Here is a 20,626-nt window from a genome sequence, read left to right as displayed (position 1 = left end):
CTTTTACCTGAGGGCTGTGCAAGTCTGTAGTCAGCATGATGATTGAGTATGCGAGGACATATGCAGTGTCAGCACTAGCAAACAGCGTTTGCCTGAAAGAAAAGATTGCAAGGTGAGAACACAGCTGAACATGCGGCTGAGGTGCACTGCTAAAGGGGAGCCACTTCACTAAAAGCAGGCAGGTGTACCACGTGATGTCAGAGCCTTCATCATCACAGAATGATGACCAAGGACCTTGAGTGCAAAAAAGCTAATGGAGAATGTATCAGAGTGCTAGACTTCTTTCAACACAGCAATTCCCAAGGTTTTAAAGACCCTTGAGGGGCAATCAGGGCCAGGGATAAGGGTGAGGTGAGTGAGGCACCCAGAACACAACTGTGAGAAGACCCTCACTCTGAAAGTGCTTGCCCTGCAGCACCGATCCTGCAGTGAGGACCCCTAAATTTGTACCTTGCATGTCTCCCTCCAATCCCTTCATCCTGTTCTCACGAGCACCTACTCTGTGGTAGGCACTGGCTAGAAAAAGGGTTTAGGGTCTTCCCTGGTGGCACAACAGGGAGCCACAGCTGCTTCAGTGAGTTTAATCCCCGGCCCTGGAGCTGACCTACATAGTGCAGCAGATCTTTCCTGACCCGCCCGCTGCTCCCCTTAGCAGTGGACTTCATCGATCTGCCTGCTCTGCTCCCCACTCTGTCTCTGGTAAAGTCTCACCACCCTTGCACCTCTGGTTTACACTCCAGTTCTGTATGAATAAATAAATCTTAAAAAAAAAAACCCAAAAACAAATGCTGTTTAATTATTAGCTATTTACACTTTACACTACTGTTTATAATAATTAATAGCAGAGGGCCTGGTGGTGCAGGGATTAAAGTCTCAGTGCTATCAAACTATTGCCAGCCACTGCAGCATGAGTTCAATCTCTGGTCAGGGAGCTGATCCACAGGGCAAAGAAGAACTCTCCTATCTTGCTGGTTGCTCTCCCAGCAGTGTAACTTGGTAGATCCATCTGTTCTACTCCTCACTTTGTGTCTGAATCCTCTTACCCTTCAAACCTCTAGCCTACACTGCAGTGTTTGTATGTGTAAATAAATAAAACAAATCTTAAAAAAAATACTTAATAGCAGAAATGTAAAAGAAAATGTTTATATTGCTTGAAGTAACATGCTGGTGAAGTCTGACTTTCGTACTATCAAGGAAAAACAGGAAAACCTGTGGGCACAGTCTCCTAACATGGGAAGCTGACTCTAGAAAGACTGGCTTATCCAAGTCATTGTGAACAACATAACAAAAGCTTTGCATTATCATCTGCAATTTAACTGGGTCCCCAAATTATTGACTAAGGGAAAGAGACGAAGGTCTCGGGGTCCACACAGTAGATTGAAGGAAATCACAGGTAGTTACGTCTTTTCAGCAAATTCCAATCTCCATTTGGTTAAAATGCCCAATTTTGCCTTTGCCAACCATGCCATCTCATGGGGACCAATTAACATGAAAACTGTATTGCCTTGAGAAGCAGAGTTGTTACCCGAATGTCTCCATTCAACAGTCTCCACATCAACTGTCTGTATATCCAGACAGTCTCAGCACCGTGTTCAATGGAAAGAGCATGAGCTCCTGAAACAATTTCTATTCAATTACTAGCTAATTAATTATGGGGTTGACTAAATGAAATGCAAGTAAAGTCTATGGCACGGCTGACACATAGCAGTATGTGTTCTGTCCAGTTTCCACTTCCTACAAAACAAGGACCACTTATTGCAAAAAGTCCCAAGATGAAATTCTACACTTATGCACGTTTTATTTGTTACAAGGTCATTTTTGTAACTTGCTCATCACTGAACCAAAAAGACCCAGAATCTTCTAATCTACCCAATATATTGAATCAGGGGTGGGTTCTCGATTGGGGCGGTGGCTCCCTTAACTCACGAAGTCACTGATCGCCATTCACGGTGTGTGCACTAGCCTCCCGGTCCTCAGCGGTCTTGTCTGTGGAAGGGCACACAAACAGTTGCTGCGAGCTCTCGCATGGGAGCATCCCTGAGAGCACAGGAGGCCTGCGACCTTCAGTTACCTGCTCAGGTGAGATTACTCAACCTCCAACCAAATTATAATTAGTGTCTAGGGCAGGGGAAAGGTAACATGGAGGGTCAATATGGCACGCACCCCTGGTTGCACTCTATGTATCTTGCAGCAAACTTCTCCATAAACCGATCAATCTTCTGGGCTTCCCCAGGCAGGCGGAAACCTTCTAGAAATGTCCGCAGTGCTGAGACAAAGTCCTTTTCACAGAAGTCAAGTTGGTCCACGTAGGCGTACATCACTTCCTTGTTGAACCGTGTGCTGTCTCCCAGAAAATCACCTACTTGGGTCTGAAACATACACACTCACATGTAGTTGTCAAATATGAACCTATAGGATAGGGTACTTCAGCGTTGGGGGGGTGGTGGAGTGAAGTGGGGAGAGGGGTCAGAGAACGCCCGGCACTCATAAGCAACCAGAACAGGCTAGACTGTTAGAAAATTCCAGCCTGCCCACACCCCATTCTAGGTTCAGTCTGCCCTGCTACTGATGAAGGAAGAGCAGAAGGCACAAGAGACGTAAACATGGATGAATGATGTGACTCATTCAGAAACGTTAACTGCAGACAGGGAGACAAAAGAACAGTTCCCAGCAGCCCAGGTACACTTCTAGCTTTGATGCCATTTGACCAAAGACATAACCAGCTGCGGGGAATTAGTTTTTCCCTTCAGAGAACTTATTTCAAACTTATTAGTGAAAGGGATAAACAGGACCACAGTAAGCAGGGGAGTGGACAGCAGCTAGCAGACCCAAGGACAGCCAATTTCTAGGTGAAAGCTGAGAACCAGCGAAGGAACCACATTCAAGCACCAAATCCACACACTTACAGAGTCAAGGCGCTCCTCCTGGTGCAGGAACTGGGCAATGTCTTCAACTGATGTTCCCAGCATGCCCTGCTCCTGGAGAAACTGGATCCCTCTCTTGGGTTTCTTGTTAAATCTGTTTCAAGAAGAGAGGGTACAGGGTTTCTTATTTCAAAATCTGGAGGACAGAAAAGGCTGGCCTGCATGTGAGGTGGGTCACAGTATCAGCACAAATGGCTAAGCACTGCAACTCACAATCCCATCATCACTTTTCAGTGTGGAATGGCTGATGTGCCTGGTAGGTTTTCTAAATTCCACCTTTTATTTCTGACCTAGCTACACAGCATCTGCTGGCTGTCATCCAATATTCACTCTCCCCTTCTCCAACACCAATAAAGCCCTAGATATTTTGCTAGGTACACAAATATCTGGATCAAAACTACATTTGCCCGCCTCCCTTAAACAAAGTATGGGCATGTGATAAAGTTCTGGCTAGTGGGTCATGAGAATTGGTGAGGGGATTTCTTTTTTAAAAAGATTTATTCATTTATACACACAGAACTGGGGTACAGGAGGGGTACAGGACAGAGGTGCAAGGGCAGTGAGAGGACTCACAAGAGACAGAGCGGGGAGCAGAACAGGCAGAATGGCCAGGTAAACTGCTGAGGGGAGCAGCGAGAGAGGAAAGATGTGACCCAGGGGTGTCACCCTGCTGCCTTGGGATTGAACTTGTGCTGAAGCAATTATGGCTAGCTTCACAGTGCTGTGCTTTAATCCGCTGCGCCACCAGGGAGGGCAGTGAGGGGATTTCTAAGAAGAGTCATTCAACTAAGCTGACTTGGCTGGCAACTACATTCTTTTGCACTTTCCCACTCCTTTCCTGGAATATATGTTTGATGGCAGGTGTGTCAGCAGTCATCTTAAATCTAAGGCAACACTGAAACTGGAAATGCTGAAGATATGATGATGACGCAGAGATCAAAGGAGCCTAAAATCTCTGATGTCCTCAAGAGTCACCAAAACAGCCCTGGGCTGATCATCCAGGTACCCCCCTTAGGAGTATTGAAGCACTGGCCCTCCCTGGTGGCACAATGGATTAAAGTGCAGCACTGCAAGCGAGCCACAGCTGCTTCCGTGCCCACACGGTGCAGCAGATGTCTTGTCTACTGCTCCCCTCAGCAGTGTGCTTCATCAATCTGCCTGTTCTACTCCCCATTCTGTCTATGGTGAATCCTCTCACCCCAACACCTCTGGTCTATAGCCCAGTTCTGTTTGCATAAATAAAAATAAATCTTTAAAAAAACAAGAGTGCTGAAGCACTGGTATTTTATAGTGCCTCTGAAAGGCAGACAAACTTAACTAATGTCTTCATTCAATTTGTTATTTAACAGGCCCTGCTTTTGTAGAATGCAACTTGTTTATGGCAATAACAGTGGCAGAGCTGTTAAGTATGGACATGAACTCATAGCAGGAGTATAATGGACCAGGCGAGAGAATAATAAGGATAATGAACAGCCATATACCAGAGACATTTTGTGGGGGTGGAGTGGGGAATGGGATCAAAAACGGTAGGGGGGGGAAGGGAAGGGAAGTGCACGGGACTATGATGGCACACGGGTGACTTGGTGATGGGAAACCCTCGGGGATTACAATTGAGATGAAAAAAAAAAAAGTACAGAATGATGTAAAAATAAACTATTATATTATAAAAAAAACCAATAAAAAAAAAAGAATGGATATGAATAGGGTAAAACGAGAATAACTCAGGGCCTGTTTGAATAGTGTAGAAGGCCTCTTTGAGGAAGAGCTGTTTTGATAAATCTGAAGGATGACAAAGGCCCGAGTGCTCAAAGCAGGTGGGCAATGATGAAGTGTGAGGTGTTTAAACAGCTGAAACACATCATGTGACTGGGGGTACTGGCAGGAGATGAGGTCAGTGAGGCTGGATGAGGTAGTAGGAAACATGGAAAGATTACAGGCAGGGGAGTGGTAAGATCTGAACTACACTTTGAAAAGGTCTTTTAGTGCAATAGGGAGAACAGACTGGGAGTGAGCAGGGATACTGAGAATAGAAATGAGGTTAATATTTCACTTAATAAGTGAATTATAAGTGCATTATAACTTCAACTTTTAAAATAAATCAAACTTACTGAGCTAACTAATCATTCCAGAGTTGGCTAGAATGTGAGCGGTGCGCGTGCGTGTGTGCGACAGCCTGGAAGGAAACGCAGTAAGATTAACCAGGCAGCAACAGGAAGGGGCTCGTGCAAGCACTTCCTTAATTTCCCAAGGTGTGAGGCTGAAGTATCACCATGGTGGCAAATTACTTCTGAATGGTTCAGGAAAACAATAAACATATAAGCCTAGTAGGTAAATGTCAATTTTTCTGTTTGTTGTGATTTCTCATAATATGTAATTAGTAAACAAAAACGTTGCCATCGGTAATTTCCTCTAGGTAATTTTAAGAGCAATTTTTACATGCTTGCTTAAAACACATACACACACACACACACACACACACACACACACACACAACGCCCTGCCATCAATCACACAAAGGCATTAAATCTCCACCCCCAACACTCTCTCCCTTTGTCTGGCTCAGTCAGGCTCAGGTAGAAAGACTAGTAATGAGTATTTCTCCCTGAGAGTCTGTCCAGGTTCCCAGAGGCTGGCTTTGTCAGGACCTCAGAGATCCAGTCAGCGGGTAGTCATACTCACAGCTCAATGCCATGCTCAATGATTTCCTTTTGTTGTTTGATTACTTCAAACTGCTCTGGATCATCCTGGACAGTTGTCTGGGTCCCTGAGGACATGGTAGACTCCAAGGAAGTCACACTGCTCCGTCTTGCCATGTCTAGACCTTTCCCGTCGCCCATTTCCTGATCTGTGCACCTGTCTTGACCTGCGGGACACCATGGCAAAGAAAACCACATAAGCAAGAGGGACGCAGACACAGCTGAGCTCAGGTCTGGCTGTGTGGTAGACTTTCCCAAGCGGGTAACAATCAAGCCAGAACTGTAAGGCTCAGATGCATGAAAACTTGGTATCATTGAGATACTTTAATTAAAAACTTATATTTTTGGTGGAATTCGATAGGCTGACTTGTCATGTGATAAAATTCATATGAAAGATGAAAGTACAAAAACAGTCAAGACACTTGAAGAACAGTGAACAGAAGAACCTGCGCAGACTACAGAACTCCAGTCATCTGAAAAGCATGGACTGGTGCTGAGAACAGAAAAGTCAGTAGAACAGAAGAGAAAACTCAGACAGGCTCATGCACACAGGGGAACTTGGTATATCGTAAAGGAGGTGCTTCAAAAGTGAGTGAGGAACTCCTAAAAACAGATAAAACAACAACAACAACACTGACTCTCCGTTTGGAAAACTGAGGGAGGGCACCACTCACTCCATTCCCCTGAGAAGCAGCCTCTTTAGCAACTTGAAGTATTTTGCTTGTTCTGAGACAATTACACCAAGACAACTTCCCCACCGTCCTAAACAGCCTGTTGAGAACAGAGGCAGTGGTAGAAGTAACACCCCTCACCGAGGCTGGTCTGGTGGTTGGGATTCACATACAGGTCTTTGCTCCATTCCACCATGCACTTGAGAATGGACACGAGGCACTCCAGGCCCTTCTTCCTCAGACTGAGCTCCTGAAGGACAGAAGTGACATGGCACAGAGACTTAACAGGTAAATCAAGTGCAGATACCAAGCGGCCATTTCAGAAGTTCAGGGCTCATCAGCATAAAACCCGAGGAAAAGCTAGCAGACGGCACAGGTATTCAGAGGGCGCAATGCACAGAGCCCTGAACATCCCTGAAGGTGTTCACCGCAAACGTGCCAGGGGTCGACCCCGGGCTATGTAAGGGACAGCCTCCCACCCTGCTCTCCTCTACATCCACATCTCCGGCATCCTCTCCAGGTGCTGCGGGGCGGCAGCAGTTGGGCACCAGCGTGTGTGTCTGTGTTTTGTGCTCACGGCTGTGCACTACCGCACCGAACACGGTACCCAGACATGACAAATATTTACTGGAGTGAAATGAACTTTCCATCTCAGCAAGTGTTATCGATATTTTTACCTGCAGAGGTGTCATCCCCAGCTCATGTCCACTTCTTCCCTGAGCGATTTTGGATAAATCATTTACAAGGCGCTCAAAAATGTTAGCAGCATTTAAATCACAGTCGTAGTTGACATAAATATCCACAACACACTGGGCATCTTGGAAAATAACACACAGATATGAGAAATTTGGATGGAACACAAGAACAGCTATGCTTTCTTATAAAATGAGATTCTTTTGTCAAATCCTTTCCCCAGAGAACTACCGACTCAGGGAGACAAACCTCACTCAGGATGGCTGCTGGAGGTGCTAGGAAGGTCTAGACTTAGCACTCACACTTACTGAATCTCAAGAGCTCATTCCACCCCCCCAAAGCTCCTTTCCTCATCAAAAAGGGGGACAAAAGTTGCCTGGTCCACCTCTAAAAGCTGGTGAAATTGCATTTGATGACACACAAGTGGCCAACCAAGGGTCAGCAGCACCAACCCCGTGGCCCCTGACACCAATAAACACATATAGCTGGCAGGAGAGGTGACCGAATGTTCCGGTTTTCCAGGGCTTTCTAAGGAGTGCGGACTTTCCCAAAACTAGCACTTGCAGTGCTAAAACCAGAAAGCCCTGGGCAAACCAGACCGAGTCAGCCATCCTCTAAAGGAGAGGTGGGGTGGAACTAGTCATGAGGTTAGAGTATTTGTGTTACGGTAATGATTTTCCCAAAACTCTAAAAGGAGGTCTTAATCTGGACTTTGGAAAACGAAACACTGGAAGTGATGCTGGGCCAGGAAAAGCATGCGCGCCCTCAGGGTGAAAATACCTGCACAGATCCTTGTCAGAGTCTGAATAACCATCCACCTGTGCTCAAAAGAACTTGTTGATGTTTCTAAAATGTTCAGGAAAATCTCCTTGAAAAAAACCTATATGACAGGAAAACAAAGGAGGACATTGGAAAACAGGCAGTTTACAGTAGGGTTCAGAACCCCCAAAAGTAGTGAAGTGGCCTGGACAGATGGGGAGGAGCTGAACACAGGTGCTGCCAGCCAGCAGGGGACCCCAGTCTCGGGGTGACAGCTCAAGGGCACAGCCATGGTGACCTGGAAACTATGGGCCTTGTCGGAGGAAGCAGCTGCCATGAACTCCCACATGGACAGGCAGGTTCGGGGCTGTGATTTTTCTAGAGAAAACCTGCATTTTCTGTCAAATCCGATCTCCCAATTTAGCCACTGACTTAAGCCATTTAAAACAACTTACAGATTAATTAAACATGCTTGTGGGGCTGAACACAGCATGCAGCATACTTTTGTTTAAAATTTGGCATGTAAGATTTGGAGGCAGTAACTTTTTATGTTCTTTTCTCAATCAAAAGGTACTTCGGGGGTACGTTATACTTGCTGTAGTTCCTGGTGACTACACCAATAGTAGTGAACTCATCAGGTATATATGTCATCAAATTAAAAAATCACGTTGAGCCATACCTCTATTTGCATTTTCAAGTGCATTTTAAAGTTTGAAAGAAGAGTAAGAAAAATGGCAAGCGAGAGCTCAAAAACATCAGGCACTGAAGAGACGCCATTTTTGGACAATGCCACACAGAGATATTGCTTGATTGCGTTGATGAACATCTCGTGAGTCCTGAAGACGGGGCCAGCATTCTGCAACACGGAGAGGAGCAGCTGCAGGGAGACCACTTTGGAGCGCAGCTCGTGGGATCTGGCAGAGCAAGCAAAAAACAAGAGTGCTAAAGACAACATTTTAGAAAGCGTGCTTAGAGAGAAGACCTGGCTCTTTTACCAGTGAGCAGAAAGTGCTGAGAAGCCAATGAGTTAAGAAGTCGCAACAGTACCCAATGTCAACAGAATGAGGGCAGATGGGACAAAGTGGGTTCATTCTTGGAACTAGCATGCCCTGTGAGAGAAGAGCTGCCAGCTCCTATTCTTTCTGGCCCTCTCTGTCAGAAAGAAAACACAGCAAAGTAAATCATGTGTCAAGTGGTTCTGGAGAGCTGGTTCTGCAGCTGTGCTGACAGAACCGATTATGTTACATCATTCATGTGAGAACAAGACATCTGCCCCCAGACAAGAGAGATGGCATACTCGACCTACCCATCCTCATCCTCTCCCAGCTCCCAGGTATGGTGAAAACTGGAAAATTTACATGAACAATTTTCCTACCAGTTACCAAATCCTCACTAGAAGGGCTGGAGATTATCATTACTGACAGGTAGCAAAGATAACAGAAGTGACTATAAAACTGCAAAGGGCAGGGTCCAGTGCATGGACATCATAGCATCATGATTCAGTTAGTTGCCCCTGCGAAGTGACTTTCCACAGCCCCGTTTTTCATGTGGGGGCTTGTTACTCCTATAGCACAGAGCTGTTTGGAGCGGAGGAGTCAGGCTGAAGGCAGGTGGCTCTGGCTCGAAAGCTGTACTGGGACACGTCACAGAACTGCCATCCTACAGGCAGTTCATTCACCACAAAGGAAGTATGACTTTTCTGGGTAGAATGTGGGGCTTAAATCCACAAAGCAGAGGTTCTGACCGGGGCAGGAGCTGAGGCAGGTACACATCCTGCCCCACCTACCCCAGGAGGAGACTAAATTCCCGAGTCAGTAACGACAGGGCACATGGCAGCATCATGACACTCCTTGGCATATCAACCAAAGACAGCAAAACTGGGCGAGATCTTGGAAGGAGGGGACATGGAAATGACTCACTCTGCGAAGACCAGCAGGGACCCCATAAAAGGCCATCCAGAGTAGATTCCAGGCCCTTGCCCCCACAGCAAGAATGAACACTGGGGATTCCTGGGGTCTCCCAAGGTCCCCTGGATCACTGGGGCTAGAGACAGCTGAGAACTGCTGTTTACTCACTTTGGATCTGGGGGGCCATCCCCAAGGGGTTTCATGGACAGCTTGCAAAGGGAGCGAAACACAAGGAAGGCGTCTTTCTGCAGAATGTGAGAGAACCTAGCAGCCACCTGGTGTCCTTGTGTGTCTGACTCCTAAGGTTAGAAATAAACAAGAGAAAAACCAAAGGTTAGAAGAAAAGGATAATGCTTTTCAAAAATAAAAAAAATAACTATCCGATAGAAACTTTATTCAATGGGGACGTGAAGGAGGTGGGGAGGAGCGGACATGCAAAACTGGAGCTGAAGGGGTGCCATCATAGCAGTCCGACAGCCTGGCTCTTTACCCTCCAAACATGGGTCAGGGTGGGTGAAAATGACAAAGAAAAAAATGTTAAAAAAAACTAAAACACATAGGCAATTCTTTACATCAGCTTCAATAAAAAGATATTTTTAAGAATATTATTGTAGACTAAATGGGGGGAAATGATAGGCATTTAAAATTAAACTTCTTAAAAAGTAAGCAGCATTTAAAAAGTTTTAGGTAAGTATTTGTAACACATGACATGGATTAACAGCCTCCACACACAAAAAGTTCCTATCACCCACTAAGGCAACAGCGGAAACTTACCACCAAATGAAAAACAGGCAAAGAACAAGAATAATCAACTCCCCAGGAAATGCAAAGGATCGATACGCCTAAATAACGTTACTAGTAATCATTAAGGCAGGATCTTCAGCCCGCCAGACCAGCAGAGATGGGAATGAATGCTACTGCCCAGTTTTAATGGGGGCTGGGAAAATGAACACTGAGTGTTTGCAGGTAAGCAGAGATTCAACTATGAGCTTTCGTGCAGCTAATTCAGTAGAAGGACAAAGGCCTTTCAGCTCCCAAATCTTCCAGCAATACCACTTGTGGGGCTCAAGGTGCACTCAGAAGGATGTTTGCATGGCATTTTTCCTGCGATCAAAGTGAAATAACCTAGGAACCTAATAGGGAATTGGTTAAATAGTTGTGGTGATCCACATAATAGAATTTTTACATGGCCATTTAAAAAATTAGCTAGAGATGTTAAGTACTGATATAGAAAACTGTCAGTGGAACAGTTTTGAATGAATGAAGCAAGTTGCAGCCGAGTGAACAAAACATAGTCGCTCCTCTGGATTAAATTCCTACCTGTCTAGATTTCTCCATGGAGTGACGTAACCGTAGGGGGACTGCAATAGACTGCAAGTTTGTGCCCTTCTCCCAATTCGTATATTGAAGCCTATCCCCAGTTCATGGTGTTTCAAGGTAAAGCCTTTGGGAGGTGAGGAAGTCATTCTTGGAGCTCTCAAGAATGGGATTAGTGTTCTGTGACAGAGACACACAATCCTTCAGCCAAGTGAGGCCACAGCAACAGGATGCCATTTGTGAACCAATAAGTACGTTCTCATTAGACGCTAAAAGTGCCAGTGCCTTATCTTGGAATTCCCAATTCTAGAACCGTAAGAACTAACCTTTGCTGCATATAAGCCAATCAACCTATCTCATTCTGCTATAACAGCCTGTAAAGTAAAAACTGGTTGTTGAGGGAGGGGCAAAAAACCCTGCTTATTCTTTTAATGCACAAAGCACAAAGATACAGATAATACGTACACAGATATCCTGGTTATCAATGATTAAAATTTCATGAAAGGGAGGGATGGTAATTAGGAAAAAGAAACAGCTAAAAGGTTCCCTTGTGGGGAATGATAATGGAAAAGATTGAGAAACCCTGGTGAGAGGAGAGTGTAGTTTCAGGGGATGTTAATGTCACATTATTTCCTGCTCTGAATGGTTAAATATAGCGTTTTCAAGAGAACGATGAGGCTATTTAAAAAATGTGGTGAAAGAATGTACACAATATACACAAAACTTAAAAAGCAGGTCACAAAACAGCATGGGTATTAGTGTTACTCTACTTACATGGAAAAAAGTGGGGGACGGGCAAAAATCTAGAAGGATATAGAGAAAACATTAACAAGGGTTACCTCTGGCTATAGACGGCTTGTATTTCCTTCTCTATGTTTTCTTATTTTCCAATAATGAGAAAGGGTAGGAAACCTACGTTTTAGAAGTCTGAATAAAGAGAGCTTTATTACAATGTCAGATGACCACCATTAGCATGTTCAAGAATGGAACCTGATACAAAGAATGCTAAGCCAGGACAGTGTGACTAATGATGCAGTAGGGCTTGTTTGTTTTCACTACTTTTGATAGAGGTTTAATTCTGCATCATCTAAAGAAGAATGGAAATGAGTCAGCGCAGGAGACTCCCGACATACCAGATTATCCGCTGATGACAAGGACTGCCTGTCGTCTGCTACCCCATTGGTCTGTGAGTTCCCGTCCACTCCAGGGGGAGCAGGACACTCCTGGCGCTCCAACTCACCAGGGACCCTCTCGGGTTCCATGAGACCATGCTTTTGTGCTGCTTCTAAAACACAAGTGCAAAATTCATCAACACATGAAAGGTGGCCTCGCCTGGCACCAGGAAGTGACTTCTAAGATCTTCCAGGGACTGCTTCTTCCCTTTCCCTGCACTCAAAGCCCACGATTCACATAATAGTGGAAGGGTTTATCCAAAGTGGTGCTTAGGCTTTACATGAGTCTTGTATTCAAGCCCCATCCCAGGAGGCTTCCTTCATCTCAGTCCATGTCAATGGTACCTGCAGAATTACATGAAACTAATAAACCAAGAACTAGAATTAGAATTGGCTAATTCTTTAGAAGCAGCTAAACACAAAAGCACAGATATTCTTTCTTTCTTTTTTTTAAAGATTTATTTATTTATGCATACAGAACTGGGGTACAGGTCAGAGGTGCAGGGGTGGTGAGAGGATTCACCAGAAAAAGTGGGGAACAGAACAGGCCGATGGACAAAGTACACTGCTGAGGGGAGCAGCAGGCGGGTCAGGAGAGGTCTGCCACGCCATGTGGTCACCTCCAGGGCAGGCGGGGATCGAACTCATGCTAAAGTGGCTCCAGCTTCTCAGTGTTGAAGCACAGATTTTCTTAAAGGACTAATACTATATGGGTTAAAGAAGGACAAGCCAAGCTCTATGGGGAATTTACTGCATGAATCTTTAATGAACAACTTATTAAGCAAAATCTTCAATAATGGTTTTACAAAGAACACATTCCTTTAACACATTTATTAAGTGCCTAATATGTACTAGGCTCTGTGCTAGGGGCTGGCAGATACAGAAGTTTTCACATTCATTATGTGATAATTTCTTACTGACCCCAGAAAAAAGCTAAGGGTGTGAAATAAACCTACTCTGTTTTAAAGACATTTTTATAAGGAGTTAAATAATGAAATCTATGAACAGGGCTTAAAGCCATTCTTCAGACTTTTTTGACCATTGCTCTCATAAGAATTACATTTTTAGGGCCTCCCTGGGAGCTCAAGGAATTGAGTCTCAGCACCATGAAGCCATCCATAGCCACTGCAGCACCAATTCAATCCCCGGCCAGGGAGCTGACTCACATGGCAAAGCAGACCTCTCCTGTATTGTCTACTGCCTCCCTCAGCAGTGTATCTCAGTAGATCTGCCTATTCTGCTCCCCACTCTGTCTCTGGTGAATCTCCTCACACCCCTCCCCACACCTCTGGCCTACAGCCCAGCTCTTGTATGTATAAATAATCTTTTTTAAAAATCACATTTTTGGCCCTCCCTGGTGGCGCAGCGGGTTAAAGCACAGCACTAAGAAGCTTAAGCCACTTCCTCATGAGTTCGATCCCTGCCTGCCCCGGAGGATATCCACATGGCGCAGCAGACCTCTCCTGACCCGCCCGCTGCTCCCTTCAGCAGTGTACTTCGTCGACCTGCCTGTTCAGCTCCCCACTCAGTCCCTGGTGAATCCTTTCACCCTCCGCATCTCTGGCCTGTACCCCAGTTCTGTATGAATAAATAAATCCTTTTAAAAAATCACATTTTTAAATTCCTAACATGCACATTAATAACTAAAATATGATTCATGTGAGAATTCTTTCATTTATTTTTAAAAAGATTTATTTTTTTTTAATGCATACAGAACTGGGGTACAGGCCAGAGGTGCAGGGGTGGCAAGAGGATTCACCAGAGACAGAGTGGGGAGCAGTGACTAAAGTACACTGCTGAGGGGAGCCGCAGGCAAGGAAGAAGTCTGTTGTGCCATGTGGGTCATGGCATGTTCTCGTGCTGAAGTGGTTGTAGCTAGCTTTGCAGTGCTGTGTTTAACCACTGCACCACCAGAGAGGGCCCTCATGAGACAATTCTTAACATATGACACAGACAGTTTGCATTCTATTTTCATTTTTGTCTCTGTCATTAAAAAATAGTGCTGGCCCTCCCTGGTGGTGCAGCGGGTTAAAGCACTGCACTGAGAAGCTAAAGCCACTTCCGCATGAGTTCGATCCCCGCCTTCCCCGGAGGAGACCACATGGCTGGCAGACCTCTCCTGACCTGCCCACTGCTCCCCTCAGCAGTGTACTTCGTTGATCTGCCTGTTCTACTCCCCACTCTGTCTCTGGTGAAGTCTCTCACTGCCCCTGAGTCTCTGGCCTGTACCCTAGTTCTGTATGTACAAATAAGTAAATCTTTAAAAAAAAAAATAGTGCTGACTGCAACCCTACTATCTTATTGATTTCTCAACCCATTACTGATTTTTGGCACTGGAACCGAGCATTTAACACAGAGCCATTGATTTGAGACTTGGGGAACAAACAAAGAAAACAATCATCTAGTAGTCAGTCTGGATCCGTGCAAGTTTAAGTCACCTGGAACCATACCATGAGTTATAAAGGAAGCCGCCTCGCGTACCCAATACCTGCATATGCAGGGACTGTCGTCTGGACACATCAATGGCTGGCCACAACAGTTCAGCAGGGAGGGACACATCTCAGGGCTCAAAGCCCACTCCTGGAAAAGCCTGCACGTAGACAGAGTGGCCCTCTGCGCCTCCACGGCACAGGCAGCCCCAAGTGGTCAAACGAACGGTTCTTCTCGAGCACCATCCAAATGAATAAAACTGACCACTCAAAACAGTAAGCCACTGAATGCCACATATGAGATGGGCAGACTCCGTGTCCATGGGTGCACTGGGGGAGCACTCCTCCACTACCTCCATCCCACTAGGGATTTTTATGCAGGAATGAGGTAGGAAGAAGGGTTTTGGTTCTCACCGTTCACAGCAGATGTGACCACATCCTCCAAGATCTCCTTCACCAACTCCTGCGCACCATCATCAGTCCCTACAAACACAAACACATGGGCAATTCCAGGAAAAAGAAAGGAATGGGGAGCAGGCATTCAAGTTCTCTAGGGTTACATTTCGGAAGGCAAAGAATGCAAATGAGCACCCACCGAAGCTCAACTTGATTGCGCCAACAGAAGACAATCCCGTGAGATCTGGAAACTCTCAGGCAGCACCTGCTGTGATTCTGAGTTTCCTTTTGGGGAACACTCAGACTCTCTGACTTATATTCTCTTTCTTCCTAAGTCACAATGCTTGGCCTAGGGCCTGCTCCACCAGCCTCAGCTGGAGGCAGGAACTGGAGTTGACCCAGCTATGGTTCCTGACAGAATGAGACATGGGACCTTCCCTTGTGCCTTCACCTCACTACCACGAGTCCCGGTAAGTCACGAGCCTTCTGCCTCACACCGTAAACCTGTAATGTGGCATGGTGGGGATTTACTACATTTTACAGCAAATCATTCTGTGAAATGTTAACTGGTTAAGTTGACGAGGCTTGGTACAGGTGTTTTTGTTGGAAAACTAGCTCTGGAATTGACTAGACTTTTACACATTGCTCCAAAAGGCCATGATGTTAAATAAACAAATCCAAAATACAGCCTTTTTAATTCCTTCTTAATGAGATTTTCAATCAAGCCACTATTTTTATGAGTTTTGCGCCTGGTCCACAAGGACCTGGAGAACAGCATGAAGCATTTCCATGGAGCATTTACTTAGCCTCTGTAAGTATGCAAATATTCAAGTTAACTGGCTTGTCTTGGAGCAACAAAGAACTTAAATGGATGTCAAAAAAGTCTGCTGCCTCAGACCCAATTTCCTAAGCATATTTCTTCTGCATGTGAAGATGGTTTAGACTAGACTGATGGAGCCCACCCTTCAGTCACTCTCACGCCACCTCCAGCATCTCGCCATATTCGCATACCACTTACATGTATAGTGTATGGACTTACCCGTGCTCTTACATTAACTCTCTGCAAGGCTAATACTCACAAAAATCATCAGGTTTCAAATGCTTATCTTTTCTGAATGCACTTTAAAATAAATGCCTAACTATTAGAATGAAAACTGGTTACTGGTGAGACAACCTAAAATCATGGTAAACATGTGGCCAGCTATTTCCAGGCTCCTTTCCAGGAGGAGCTAAAACTTAACAGAACAATGATAACAGTTTCTAAACTCCACCGTGCATTCCAAAATCCCTTGTTCACATTCAACACTCAAGGAACATGGGCTTGACCGACACACGTACAGAGGAGATACAGGGGTAGGGTAAGAGCGGGGGGAGGTGGCTGCAGGGGTGGGGTGAAAGTGGGGGGAGGTGGCTGCCTACACATCTGGCTCCAGCCACATGAACTTCCCGCCCCCCGGCTTTATGGAGGTAGAGGTGCCAATTAAAAATTTTACACACATTCAAGGTATATGACTTGATGGTTTGATATACATTTCCACTGTAAAGTAATCTGGCTTCTATTTAAAAGACTATTAGATGATACTGGGAGACAAAAGGCTGGAAGGAGAGCTGCCCCTCTAGGCAGGGCACGAACTCTGCAGATGACCATCACTTTAGTCTTCACCTCTCCCAACTGTCTCTTCTCCACTGAGGCCAAATGCCAGTCACCTCACACTGGGTCCCGTGTTGCTATGGTGCACTAAGTAGGGAAATAACATGCGTCCACTAGTGTGTCTGTCAAAATGGGGGAAATGGTACAAAATTGAAAGCTTCAGCAATAAAAACCTAAATAAAATTCTAGAATTGAAAAATAAAATTAAAAATACAAAGAAAAAAAGTGGGAAAAATAGAAGGACAAGGTGGTTGAAATCATCAGAGAGAAAATGTTCTTTGTGGGAGTGACTTCAGTGCTAATGTGCCTGGCTCAGGGTCCTGCTCTGTCACTTCCTAATGTGAGTACTTAAGTTACTTAACCTCCCAAGCTTCAGTTCCCTCAGCAGTAAACAAGGACGACTATAACAGCACTTATCTCACAGGGCTCTGTAAGCACTAAGACAGGCAACATATGCAAAGTGTGTAAAGTGGTGCCTGAAAAGATCATCAGATATTAACTTTTCTCAGGCCCATATGTCTTACGTGTAGAGTGTAACTGTGGTAGAATACAAACGATGCCCCTGTGACAGGAGCCTGCTCACGCCTGTTACCTGCCTGGCCCTGAAGACAGTCCATGTTGAAATTTCCCAACCAACCATATGGAATGTGGTTTCAGTTAATGAAAGCCTTTACTATCTTTTTATTTCTGAGGAGAAAAAAATTTCCTACTTCAACCTCTTTCCAGCACTGCAGGCTTTTCATGTACACAGCATCAGAATCACCATTTTTTTTCTGAAGGGGTAAGAGTACTGGACTCATTTTCCTTGATAGCCTGGACCCATAAAACCACCTGTGCAAAGTCAACAGCCTCTCAGGCCAAGAAGGGGTGGGAGTCAGGAAGCCCTATTCGGACAGAAGGCTCCTGTAGCGGAAGTCGTGGATGGAAAATCCCAACAGAGGCCCAGAGGCAGCAGGCGCCCTGGACTGCTGACGAGACGAGCTGGGCTGGGTCTGGGATGAGGCCTTCCTGGATGTTGTCATGACCACTAATAAGGCTGCTTTGTTTCCGCTTCAAGCATGTTAAAAGGGGTAAATCCAATCCTTGCACGGGTCAAAATACATTAAAAAAGCACTGTTGTCGGTTCCTCAAGACACCCAGCAGTCAGCACTCGGCCACAACTGATCAGGAAATGGACCCTATCTGTGACTTCCCGAGATGGTCCCCTTGTACAGGTGCAGAAAGGAGGCCGTGCCACCGCTCCCAAGCCAGAGGGAGCTGAGCCCCTGCAGGCCTACTTTCCTTCTACCAGATGTCCAGCTTGGAAGGGGCTGTGCCCACCTTCCCAGACTTCCTAGCAGAAAGGATGGCCATGTGACCAACCTACTCAGTAACGGGTAAGCAGCCGTTACTGGTGAGGGCACCTTCCAGGAAGACTTCTTGCCCCAGCTTGTGACTCAGCTAGGAGTCCTTTCTTCTGGAACAAAATGGTAGCCTTCTGAACCATAAGGTGACTTTGAGGATGGAAATTCTATGCTAAGAATAATGGGACAAAAATAGATGGAATCTGAGACAGGCCTCCCCATGTCCTATTTTTTGGCCAATGAAGTAGGGGCCGTGGAGGATGGGGGCAGGCGAATAGACACTTACTCATTCATTCAGCCACCAGGTATTTTAATGACATCAGCGTTTAAAACACTGATGTAAACACTGAGGATTCCTATCCTCAAGGTGCTTACATTCTAGCTGGAGCTAATAAAGAAATAAATTGTACCGTATGGTACTGTGCCAGGGAAAATGCAGAGTGGGAAGAGGGACATCTGGAGTCGGAAGGGATAATGTGAACACCTGGGAATAAAATGTGACATGCATTTTCCTAGCATTTAGTTATGCCCAATGCCCAAGCACTTAACAATATGTAAAAATACAAAGAATAAAACCAGAGAACAAAGCTGTCTGCTGTCACATTCTGGCCACGTGTCAATACGGTTCCTTTACAGGAAGAAATACTTAAGAGAACTTATTGGCAAGATAAATGTCCATTGCAAAGCTAATCAAAATGCTGAAAACCAATGAGCCAGAACACTTCCCTGTAAGGCAGTTATGTCACAAGCAAGTCAGAAAGAATGGGGGCTGGGGGAACGTGTTGTTATTTTTATGACGCTTCAGCCTAACACAACTATTTTGTTGTTGCTCAGCAAAAAAAAAAAAAAAATCATGAAGTTCCTGAAGCTGAGATCTTGGTATTACTAATATGGAAACAGGCCCACTTTCGGATGACCACTTGAAATAGTGGTTATCTTTCTTTAAACTAGCTCAGCATTAAACCTGACATGCATCTGAAAGATAATATAATCCCTAGCGTCAGATACTGCCCTTAGAGGTTAATTCTCACAGACCTACAATATAGCAACTAGCTGCATCCTTGTTTTGTAGATGAGGAAACTGAGGCTAGTGTGGTTAAAGGTTAAGCCAAGCCCACAGAGCTAGGAGGCAGCAGGGCCAGGATCTGAGTTCAGACTGTCTGCTCAGAACCTCTGTGACTGGTGGGGGGAGGACGCCGCTTGCATTTTCTTGATTTTACGGTACTTACAGAGTTGCCTTGCTTTTTTCCCTTGAAGAGATGCAAGGAACTACAAATGAGTCAAGTATCCTTAAACTTGCATGTGTTTGCTCACCTCCACTCTGACCTACCAACCACAGGTGTGCAGTCTGAATCTCACCAGCAACCTGATCCCCAGGTCTTGGGAGAAGCCTTACACGGTGTATGAGTACAGGCAACAAAAGCCACACGAGACCTAACTACAAGTCATTTTCTACATTAGAGCACAAGGCTACGTTACTGTGTTTCTGCAAAACTGTATTCTCAAAAAAAAAAATTTTTTTTCCCCTTTAATCAAAAAAATCATTTATTGTCTGCTTCCAGGTGTTGGAGATAATAGTGGTGAACAGGATGACGTAGGTCTCAGACCTAGGTAAACAGATTCCTCTAATCTCAGGTATTGATAAGAGAGGATGATGGGACAGAGTGACACAGCTCCCAAGAGGGTAATGAGGGTGGCCCCTCTCAGTTTGAACTGTCAGACTTAAAGCGAAGGCAGCTGGGAGAGTTGCAGGGGAGGGCCACTGAGTGCCGAGGCCCTGAGACACGTTCCTGAGCCAGAGCCCGTGCCTGTGCACTGTGCAGCAAACAAGGCAGAAGAGGTGCAAGGAGACAGGTAGGCAAGAGGGGCAGTCTCCAGGGCCCTGGGATCCAGAGCTGACAACAGATTTCTCTCGAACACAGGGCAGGAAATTACCAAAGGGCTCAGCAGAGGAGGGTTGTGATCTAATTCATGCTTTTGCCAGGTCGCTGTGGCTGGTGGAGAAAGCAGGCTGCAGTGGGAACGAGCTTGCAGCTGCGAGTCTTGCTCTTCTAGCTGCAGCCTGCGCACCACGGCATGCTTAAATATTAATGTTTATTGACTGACTGCAGCCTGATAAGGCTTACAGTAAAAACCTGCTCCTTGCCCTTCTAGTTAAGAAGGCAAAGGTGACATGTAGGGGGGAGGGGCATGAGTTCCCAATCACCTTCCCAACACCTGACATACAACAGCAGGACAGAGAAGATGGCCACTCTGCTCGCCCTGTGGCATGCCACTCGGCCAGCAACTTTCCCTTTTGTTCTTCACTGAGTGAATGGACTCAGAGCAGCATTCCAGCAAGAATGCTCTCTGCTCTTATGTGTGCCAAGCACTCCGGTAAATTCCAGAGAAGAAAAGCTGCTCTAGTCAGGAACATGCCACCACCACAGTCATTACCAATAATGTGAAGAAGAGATAGGAGAGCAAGTACAGAGACAGGCCAGAGGTTCCACGCAGAATAACCGACCAGAGTTAAGAAGTATTTGACAGTCTCCTTGTGAAGGAGAAAAGTATGAATTTTGGGTCTGGTTCACACAAGTTGCTCAGGGAGAGTTGCAAACATTAAAAATAATCTTAGGACAACACAACTCAAGATTTCACACCCGGTATTTACTTTAAAACTATAATC

General features: G+C 45.5%; 1 protein-coding gene across 1 annotated transcript in view; it reads right to left on the bottom strand.

Moving 5' to 3' along the window:
• ARFGEF2 (ADP-ribosylation factor guanine nucleotide-exchange factor 2 (brefeldin A-inhibited)) overlaps positions 1–20,626 on the bottom strand; it is a 71,894-nt gene that overhangs the window by 28,032 nt on the left and 23,236 nt on the right. The window contains exons 7-17 of the mRNA XM_004687460.2: positions 14,983–15,051; positions 12,101–12,252; positions 9,819–9,949; positions 8,423–8,657; positions 7,765–7,864; positions 6,969–7,108; positions 6,433–6,541; positions 5,604–5,787; positions 2,907–3,018; positions 2,164–2,369; positions 8–92 (exon numbers count right to left, since the gene is read on the bottom strand). Coding sequence (XP_004687517.1) covers positions 8–92; positions 2,164–2,369; positions 2,907–3,018; positions 5,604–5,787; positions 6,433–6,541; positions 6,969–7,108; positions 7,765–7,864; positions 8,423–8,657; positions 9,819–9,949; positions 12,101–12,252; positions 14,983–15,051 — 1,523 coding nt within the window. The remainder of the gene's footprint in view (positions 1–7; positions 93–2,163; positions 2,370–2,906; positions 3,019–5,603; positions 5,788–6,432; positions 6,542–6,968; positions 7,109–7,764; positions 7,865–8,422; positions 8,658–9,818; positions 9,950–12,100; positions 12,253–14,982; positions 15,052–20,626) is intronic.

This window comes from Condylura cristata, unplaced genomic scaffold (genome assembly GCF_000260355.1).
Source record: "Condylura cristata isolate star-nosed mole 26May11 unplaced genomic scaffold, ConCri1.0 scaffold00022, whole genome shotgun sequence".
In the NCBI taxonomy this organism is placed as follows: Eukaryota; Metazoa; Chordata; class Mammalia; order Eulipotyphla; family Talpidae; genus Condylura; species Condylura cristata.
This window is presented reverse-complemented; position numbering and strand designations above follow the sequence as displayed.